Below are 10,070 nucleotides of genomic sequence, written 5' to 3'. Positions count from 1 at the left end.
CTTCCTTTTTTTTCTTTTGAGAAGAAAATGAGACTTGCTTATTTTAGGGTAAAAAATATCATTTAATGTCCAAGCCAAATACATTCATGTTGAAATAATGTAAATCAAATAGGTAGCAATTTCCCCCATGGGGCCTAAGGTATACTGAACTTAAGTTTTAAGGAGGGACGGTTTGTTATTTTTTAAATGGCAGTTATTTCTAGTTCCTTGTAAAGAGATTGGATTTATTTTAGAAGACTTATAATTTATAGTCCTGTCATTTGAAAGGTTTTGAGTAAGTGCTGCGTGAAATGTGGAACTAAAAAGCTAAATAAATGTTCTGACATTTGATTTAGTACAAAAAGTGCTTTTTAATACTCATAACCTTTGAGGCTTTGGGAATTCTTGAAAAGAATAACTAAGGAATTCAATTTTATTTATTCTCTGCTGTTAAGTGTGCCTTTTGATCAGTGTTCATACTTTCAGCTTTTGAATAGATAAAGTGTCCTTTTATGAAAAGAAAAATTATTTTAATGCAAAAACTCTTCAGATTTTCTTTTTCTCATATAATGCTTCTAAAATTTATTTCTTTGAGTGCTGAAATATCATTTCCAGAGTTTTTTGCTGCAGTTTAGAAAAAGATATTACATACGATTCTGCCCAGTAGTTAGAGTTATAAGTTTGCCCATAATGTAGAACCATTTTCCCCAATTTCTCTAGTTAACAAAGAATGCATTTAATAATATTAATAGGTTTTTCTCAAGTATTAGGCAAATAGATAGTTAATTCATAAGGGAGTTTACTTACCCTCACTAGTTGCATATGCCCTTATAACATCTGACATTTTTCAGAGCATACACATATCATTTTCTTTGATTTTTGGCACATCTTGGAAGTAGCACAATTAGTATTTTTCCTTTTTTTGTATTTATGGAAATTGAAATTCAGAAGGCTAAATGCATTGCCTGATGTCAATACAATCTTGTTAGGTAGTAAGGAAGTAGTTTCGATGGAAACAAGACAAGGTTAGGATTTAGATTTAAGCAAATTTATATTTAAGCAAGACCGTCCTTGCAGAAAAACGGATTTATCTCTGCATGCTTTCTTGCAGGTTTGCGGTCAGCTGTGGAGGTTATAAAGACAAGACAGAGGTCTTGCCCTCTAGGGGCTTGAAGTTTAGTAGCAGAGGCGACCTGGTGGGAAAAGTGAAGAAGTGGAATGGTGCTCTATCTGAGGGCCCTGTGTCTCCGGCAGTTTGGAGGAAGTGACACAAATCTAGAAGAGTGAATAGAAGTTAACTAGAGTGACTGATTAGGGGGTGTGGTAAAGGCATTCAGGAAGAAAAGATTCGAGAAAATCTAAAACAGCACATCATACTGTTAGTGCGGTGGGAGTGCTCTGCTGGGCTGCGTGCGAGAAGAACAATCCGTGAAAGCAGAGTGCGCTCAAGTTTTCTAAAGTTCTCAGCCTGCTAAAAGAGGGATGCAGTGTAAATGGCTGCGAGGACTCGGATGACTAAGGTTTGAGTCTTCGTTCTTGGGCTTACTAGCTGTGGGACTGTAGATCTGTGACTCTGAGCCCTAGTGGCCTCGTATGTACGATGGAAATAACATTCAGTTTGCAGGTAATTAGGAAGACTAAGAAAAATAAATTAAAAAAAAAAAAAAGGATCTTGTATGTGCCAGATCTCTAAATGTGCAATCGTGGAAGATCAATTAGAAGTAAGGAACATTCACTACAATATTCTAACATCTCAGTAGAACTGAAAAAAATAAATGAAATCTTATATTAAAAATAGTATTGGAACGTTTGGACGTTTTAAAAACAGCTTAGCTGAAGTGGTTTTACAATTTAATTGTTTAGTATTCTGGAACCTCTCAGTGTGACATTTCCTTGTTTTCGTTGTTTGAAAGTAAGACAAAAGGAAAAGTAAGACTTTTCCTTTTGAAAGCACGGTATGTTTGTCAAGTAATGAGAATGCCATGGGTTAGAGTCACTTTTGTTTGCATGATGATTTGTGCCATGCCCATCTCCAACTCTCTGTGTCTGGAATGAATTCTTAGCTGGAAGACCTGGGTCTATCCTCTTTTTTTTCAGATAAGTGACTTGCCCATTTGTGTGTTTCTTCAGTATTAAAATGATACCTAGTTAGTTTAGCTTTAGAGAATAAAATGAAACAGTAGATGGGTATACTTTCCTAAAACATAGTGCCTTAGTCCGCTGGGGCTGCCGTAACAAAATGCCACAAACTCTGGGTGGTTTAACAACAGAAATGTACTTCTCCTGTTCTTGAGGCTGGGGGGTCTAAGATGAAGGTAGCAGCTGATTTGGTTTCTGTTGAGAACTCTCTTCCTGGCTCGTCCATAGCTGTGGGCCTGCTGTGTGCTCACATACAGTGTGTGCTGGGGGCGGGTACGTGGTGTGATAGAATAGAGGAAAAGACAGAGGAAGAGATGGGGAGGGAGAGGGAGCCATTTGGTGTCTTTTTTTTATGACCCTAATCTTAGAGGATCAGGGCTTGACTCTTAAAACCTCATTTAGCCTAATTGCTTCCTTACTCCAAATACAGTCACACTGCTTTGGGCTTCATCATGGGAATTTGGGAAGGGGAACACATAATTTAGCCCATAACATGCAGTAAAACAGGAAGTGTTTCTTTTGATGGCCTTAGGACTTGGTGTTTTGATAACAATGAGTTAAAAGCCAGGCATGTATTATGTTTATTTGATTGCTCTTTAGAGGTGAGGATATATATGGACCATTTAAGTCTCTTCATAGCTAACTGGTTAGCTATAGAAGTGGTTTACAGTCAAGTTGGTATTGAAGTCAGAATATTATTGTGCCTAAGGTAACTGTAAAAATTCAATAGCTATTTTAATAGTATGTCCTGTACCATTTCCTGAGTATTTTCTCTCTTTCTTCATATTCTAGGCTCAAATATGGTTTGGTTCCTATGTCCACATAGCTATGTCCACATAGCTCAGTGATAATTTTTAAACTGATTTATCTTAATAAACACAACTTGTGAATGCAGCTTTTTACTCACTAACTGAGTAAGACTTTTAGCTAACATGGTATAAAGTTACACAAGTTTTAAAGACTGCTAAACCACACCTCAGTTTTGCATAGCGGATTTTGGAACAAAGATAGACGTCTTAACCTTTAGCCTTCTCCCTTTCTTTATTGTAAATTTCAATATGAATTTTGACTTGGGATGTGCTTGGGTGACTCAGTTGGTTAAGTGTCTGCCTTCAGCTCAGGTCATGATCTCCGGGTCCTGGGATCAGGCATTGAGTTTCCTACTCAGCCGGGAATCTGCTTCTGTCTCTCTCTCTCTCCCCCTCTGCCCCTCCCCAGCGCCTGTTCTCTCTGTCATAAAATCTTGGAAAGAATGAATTTTGACTTAGACTTCTGAGTCTGCATTTTTTATTTTTTTTTAAATTTATCTGAGTCTGCATTTTAGATTAAAGGTCTTCAACTTGGTTTCCAAGAATAATCACGTTTAATGTTCTTTCTCACAGGCCAGCCCTCCAGATCTCTATATTGAAAGATTTAATATAGCCCTTGGACAGTATATGGGAGCATTGCAGAGCATTGTGCCTCTTTTCATATATATGGTAAGTTAGAGCTGTTTTCTCTTTCCAGGTATCTCTGTTGGTCCAAGTGCAGATAGATGAACTGTTTATCTTTTGCTATGTATTATGTTAAAAATAGAAATTCATCTATTTTAGTAATGTTTGATTGTATTGACATAGAATTGCTTACTCTTTTACTGCATAAAAATTCTATAAATAACACTGCTGAATAGACAGGCATACAGGAAGAAGTACTGAGTGATCAGTACTCAGCATTTATTTTATTTCTGCCGTATGGAAGACACTGTGCTTGGAAAGTAAAGATATGTGAGAAAGCTTTCTCGTCCTCAGAAAGTAAGAGTTAAGACAGCTGTCTAAAAACATGACATGATAAATGTCAAGTAAGTCATTCCATAAAACAAGTAGAATAATAAAATTTTCTTCCATTATGGTGATGTGCTCTCTTTCATTTGGAGAATTATGCCGCGAGTATAATTTTTAGTCTCTATGGACTTTATTGATTAGTCCCTTCTTCTTCCTAAATATATAAAACCATAGAATCTTAATGTTAGTGTTCCTATTGAAGGCAGGGGCCCTTAGCAATCATTATCTCAATTCCTTTTTGTTTATTAGAGATTGGGACATTTGGGTTGATCCTACATTCTGTAGCATAAAGATTGCTGTATGTGGAATACTAATCTTCAAAAGGATTTCTTCTCCATGAAATACAGTTTACTGAAAGAACAAAACAGAACATTGAGAGAAATCTGTATTATCAGCAGAGGACTATTAATTTGTGGAAAGATGCTTATAGTAGAAAAATAAGCGGTGAAAGGTAATGACTTGTATGTATGCTTAGAGAGAAATCTTCTCCAAATACATTAGCTGAAAAAGAAAAATGCAAAGCAGTGTGTAATATTCTTCATAAAACGTGTTTCTTTATTAGGGAAAAAAAAGCATACACACACACACACACACAAACACACACACATCCATGTATTTGCAAGGAGCATTTTAGAAAGAACATACAAGTTTTCCCAGTTGAATGGGGCCTTTGAGAATGCAACAGAGACTGGTTTTTATTGCATGGTTTTATTTTGTTACCATGTGCATGTTATTTTTATAATTTTCATAATCTTCTGTTTAGGAGAATCAGTGAGCAACTTATTAACATTCCTGTTTTTATTTTCCATACCTGTATATTGAGTTAACATTTAACATGAACAAATTTAGTCTTGTTTGGCTGGTCATTTTTTTTTTTTTTTTTTTTTAAGATTTTATGTATTTATTTCAGAGGGAGAGAGAGTGCGAGCACAAGCAGGGGGAGAGGCAGGCAGGAGAGGGAGAAACAGGCTCCCAGCTGAGCAGGGAACCCGATGTGGGACTTGATCCCAGGACCCTGAGATCATGACCTGAGCAGAAGGCAAAGGCTTAATCGACTAAGCCACCCAGGTGCCCCTTGGCTAGTCATTCTAATCATGATGCTTTTGGCTGCAAAAAAAACAGAACACTTGATTCAAAGTGGTTTAAGTAAATAAGGAAAAATTTTAATCTCTTGTAATAAAACTAAGCAAATAAGGCAGTCTCTGCCAGACTTCAATAGGCAGTCTCATGGTTCTATAGTGTTACCAGGGACTCAGGTTCTTTTCTCCTTCATGTACACAGCATCTGTTTCAGTTTGTTCTAGTGGTCATAAATGAGTTACAAGATATTTTGCATCGAACTAGGCTTTGCTCAATCTGTTTGCTCTATGTTGGGTCACATGTCTGCCTTTGAACCAAAGACCGTTCCTAAGAATGCCATAAGCTGAGTAACTTAGAGGAATCAGTGAAGCAGATTGTATGTTGGGGAATCAACCAGTGCATGTCCACTGCCTGCTCTCAGCGCAGATCATTGATAAATGGGGTACCTTTTATTAGTGTTTCCTGTTGTTGCCTTTTGGTGGTGATACAGTATTTTTAAAGGGCACTGTGCTTGTTACACAGTGTGGTCCGTTTGTCTATTCATCTCTGTATAGTTTATGTTGAATGTCTTCCTGTGTTCTTTTGGAGGTGTATGGTTCATAACATTTTATCTTTATCTTTATGTGCTTTAACTCCATGCCAGAAAGACAAATAATAGTAGCAGGGCTTTTGTTTTTTAATGTTGGGTTTTTTTTGTTTAAATCGATACCTTTATTAATTATTTCCTAAAATAATTTATTTTTTGGTGCTTCAGCTCATTAGACAAATCACTTCCCCCTAATTAAGTCACTAAAAAACAATTTATTTTCTTCTTCAGAATAAGTTTTACATCGAAACCAAGCTTAACAGAGACCTAAAAGATGACCTTATAAAGCTGTTTACGGAACATGTTGCAGAAAAGCACATTTACAGCCTAATGCGTAAGTAATTCAGCTTATAAGGGTGAGATAACACGAGCGATGATCTTTTTGATTTTTGATCAGAGAGCATTGGCATGTGCAGCCATTATTAACATCTGAATCGTATAGCAAGAGGTGTTACAAGTCCAGCTATAGAGACCCTGAGGAACTGAAAATGGAGAGCTGGGAGTAGCTGAGCTAGGTCATGGGACAGTGCCTTTATATCTGGCCTGATACTTACCTTTTTTACCCTCCTGACAACGGGGGAAATATTTATAAGGGGTTCACCCTAACTTTGTTACTCGTAATTCTAGAAGGAGCGCAATATTTTATCTTTGAAATGGTAGCACAGAATTCTTTCTGATTTTTACTCTTTGGTGTAAAATCCCTTGTCTAGTCTAGTCATTTATTAACTATATTTTAGGCAAGCTCTTCAGCTTCTGATCTTGAGTTTTTTCTTCTATGAAGTGAGATTTATAAAAGGTTTAACTTGGTAATGTAGATTGGTAAGGAAGCAGATCAAAGCACCAAGTTCAGTTAGTTTTTCTCTCCCCCCATTCTTGGGCCCCCTGCCCCCTCACGGTAGGTGGCGTCTTATCCTACTTTCAGTAAAAATGTATACCTCTCTAAGTGGAGTTTAGGAAGTTCCTTCAACCTAAGGTCTCAGCATCTTTTAAAAGTTCATGTTTTTTGCAGTATATCATTGAAGTCATTTTTTAGATTTTGGCACATACTTGGATTTATAGTATGTATTTTTAGCTTTTCTAATACTCATAATTACTTTCTGCCACAGTGAACTTTTACCAGTATTTACAGAAGAATTGTTCTACCCTTGACCATCAACTTTTTTATTTTTGAGTTTAAGAGAACAAATTGTTAAACTTTGGGCCAGTTTCTTCCAGAAAGGCCAAGTTTTCAAATAATACGGTTGATTAAGGTAATATTTGTTTCATTATTATATTCCCAACGGATTCTATCAGAATAGAGACCAAAATCTTGGGAGCATGACTTTCTAAAAATTTGGACAGATGTTTATAAGCATCTTTAAATATAATCTTCTATGATATTCCAGGTCTTATAACCACTAAAGTATTATCTCTGATGTTGACATTTTCTTTACTTTCATTGCAAAATGGAACACAGCATTTTGAAGTCTTTCTGTTAAAATTCTTTAAAGAAATGCTACTGCTTTTTTTCTCTGTGAATCTGTTTTTATATTTATCAGTTAATTTAGAAATCAATGTTATTGGGCATATGCGAAGAAAATACTCGAAGAGAATATGTAGTCTTCCAGATCTGATGAGAGAGATCTCTCTTCTTAATCTGTGTGAGCTTTCCATAGATTCATGATATTTTACAAGATCACACCCTGTGAAGAGTCTGCATAAAGGCCTGTTGATGTGAAGACATAAAGTCAGGGAAAAAAATGAATTTTTTTTTCCTCTTAAACCTTCAATTAATTTGCACTTTATTTTTCCAAAAAAGTAACAATCTTCCTCTTGTTCATTATATAGTTTGGTTTTCATTCAAAAGTATACTTAAAGGTAGATAGGCCTTTCTTTTCCAAGTAAGGTGTAAAATTCCTTAAGCTTTTTTTTTTTTTTAATTTCATTTATTTATTTGACAGAAAGAGAGAAAGCACAAGCAGGGGGAGCAGCAGGCAGAGGGAGAGGGAAAAGCAGACTCCCCGTTGAGCAGGCAGCCCGATATGGGACTTGATCCCAGGATTCTGGGATCGTGATCTGAGCCAAAGGCAGACACTTAACTGACTGAGCCACCCGGGCGCCCCAGCTTTTTTTTTTTTTTTAAAGTAGGCTCTACTCCCAGTGTGGAGCCCAGTGCAGGGCTTGAACTTACGACCTCAAGATCAAGACCTGAGCTGAGATCAAGAGTTGGACACTTAACTGACTGAGCCACCCAAGCTCCCCAAATCTTTTGTAAATTGTATAAAACTGAGCTTATCACATGTTTATTGAACAATTACCAAGCATTGTGCTTAGAGTAAGGGATTCAGACAGTGACCATTGGCCTCATTGGTTTGGGCTCTATAACAATAAGGGACACTCTAAGTATTTATTAATGCTCTAAGTATTTATTAATGCTCTGTATTTATTAATACACTTGGGGCACTTGGGTGGCTCAGTGGTTTAAAGCCTCTGCCTTCGGCTCAGGTCATGATCCCAGGGTCCTGGGATTGAGCCCCGCATTGGGCTCTCTGATCAGCAGGGAGCCTGCTTCCTGCTCTCTCTGTGTCTCTGCCTACCTCTCTGCCTACTTGTGGTCTCTGTCTGTCAAATAAATGGATAAAGTCTTGAAAAACAAAACTTAAAAAAAATACACTCACTGCTTACTCTGTAGTGGGACATGTTCTAGATACTTTACTAACATTTATTTCTCAGTTGTAGTAGTCATTACTTCATGTTACAGATGGAGAAATTGAGGCATAGAAAGGTTAATATTAATTAAATTGGAAAAACGGAGTTATGAAGAAATGATTTCTCATCTCTAGTTGTACATTTTCCTATACTTGCCCCTCATTCCAACAAAACAAATAACTACACTCAAAGTCAATATTCTAAATTCTGATTAGTTTCTGTGGCTTTAGATAAATTTGAAGATGCTGGTGTTTCATTTATTATTACAGTTATTATGCTACCCCAAAACATAGTCTTTTTATAAAGTCTTTTATTTTGCTCACAAACCTGCAGTTAGGGCAGGACTTCGTGGGGTTCTTTATCTCTGCTGCACTCACCATGGGCCGATGTGATTTGCCCAGGGGTTGGGGACTTTGAAGATGGCTCACTCATGTGACTGGCAAGTTGTGGTGGCTGTAGTTTCCTCTCTTGTGTTTCCTCTAAGAGTGAGTGTCTCAAGATGCAGGAAATGGAAACTGCCAGTTTCTTAAGTCCCGGGCCTAGAAATTGGTACAATGTCACTTTTGCTGTGTTGTGCTGACCAGGCAGTTATCTGTAACTGGATTCCAGGTATGTGGGTGTGAGTATAACTCTCCATGGGAAGAATTTAGGGAAGAATTTAGGGGCCATGTTTTGCAGCAGAGCCAAATGAATACCCCCTCTGCTAAGGAATAATTGGTACTCTAGTGCCCTGTGTCAACAATTGTTTCATGAACGAAGACAGTGACTTCCTGCTGTAAATAAAGGTCGTTTTCTACCATCTCTCCATAATATATGTGCTTATAAAATAAAATCGCTTCTACCTTTGGCTGGTAACAAAATTGTTTTCCTTTGAATTTGATTTTTACTTTCATTAAACTTTGAAAACAGAAATACTTTTACCTTAGCCAGGGTATCTGTAGTATTTCTATATTGCTGATTCGGAGCAAATGTGACAAAACAGGCCAGTTAATGGTAGAAGTTTCTTAAGAAAATGTAGTATGTTGAGTTGCAGTAAAGGTTTGTAGTTCACTTTTGACAGAGGGCTTTAAAGAGTTACATGATTATCAGTTGTTCTTAGGTTCTGCCTTTAGTTCAGACTGATGTAGTTTGAATTTCTTTTTTTTGTAAGATTTTATTTATTTATTTGAGAGAGAGAGAGCATGAGAGGAGAGAGGTCAGCAGAAGAAGCAGACTCCCTGCCGAGCAGGGAACTTGATGCGGGGCTCCATCCCAGGACTATAGGATCATGACCTGAGCCGAAGGCAGTTGCTTAACCAACTGAGCCACCCAGGTGCCCTAGTTTGAACTTCTTAAATGTCAAGGATATTTTTAATTTTAGTTTTGATTTTAAGAATTACTGTTCAAATTAAAAAAGGAGAGAAGCCATCAGGTGAAGGTATAGCTCTGAGGAAAAATTGAAGGAGGAGAGGATCTTGGTTCTGGCTCCAGTTCCACTGTTAGGAAGCAATGTGACTTTTAGGATGGTATTTCATCTCTCTAGATTTCAGTGTCATAAACTATAATAAAAGAGGTCAGTACTAGGAGTTCAGGAAGGACCTAGTCTAGTTTCAAAACTGTTAACTTAAAATCAACAATGAGTGGAATTGTTGTGGAATTCTTGTTTTTTAGTTCCATAATTTTGGGGAGAAAACGAAGAGTAAAACTTCATTAGTACCCATCACATATAAGATCTGTATTTCAGTGGTGGCATGGTTAACTAGAAAGAATACAGAATTCAGAGTGAAACACAGGTTCTTA

General features: G+C 37.0%; 1 protein-coding gene across 1 annotated transcript in view; it reads left to right on the top strand.

Annotated features, from left to right (window-relative positions):
• The window catches only part of CACUL1 (CDK2 associated cullin domain 1), a 73,866-nt gene that overhangs the window by 42,394 nt on the left and 21,402 nt on the right, over positions 1-10,070 (top strand). The window contains exons 4-5 of the mRNA XM_059398690.1: positions 3,501-3,596; positions 5,835-5,937. Coding sequence (XP_059254673.1) covers positions 3,501-3,596; positions 5,835-5,937 — 199 coding nt within the window. The remainder of the gene's footprint in view (positions 1-3,500; positions 3,597-5,834; positions 5,938-10,070) is intronic.

This window comes from Mustela nigripes, chromosome 4 (genome assembly GCF_022355385.1).
Source record: "Mustela nigripes isolate SB6536 chromosome 4, MUSNIG.SB6536, whole genome shotgun sequence".
Lineage (NCBI taxonomy): Eukaryota > Metazoa > Chordata > Mammalia > Carnivora > Mustelidae > Mustela > Mustela nigripes.
The sequence above is the reverse complement of the archived record's forward strand: the minus strand, read 5'-3'. Positions and strand labels throughout refer to the sequence as shown.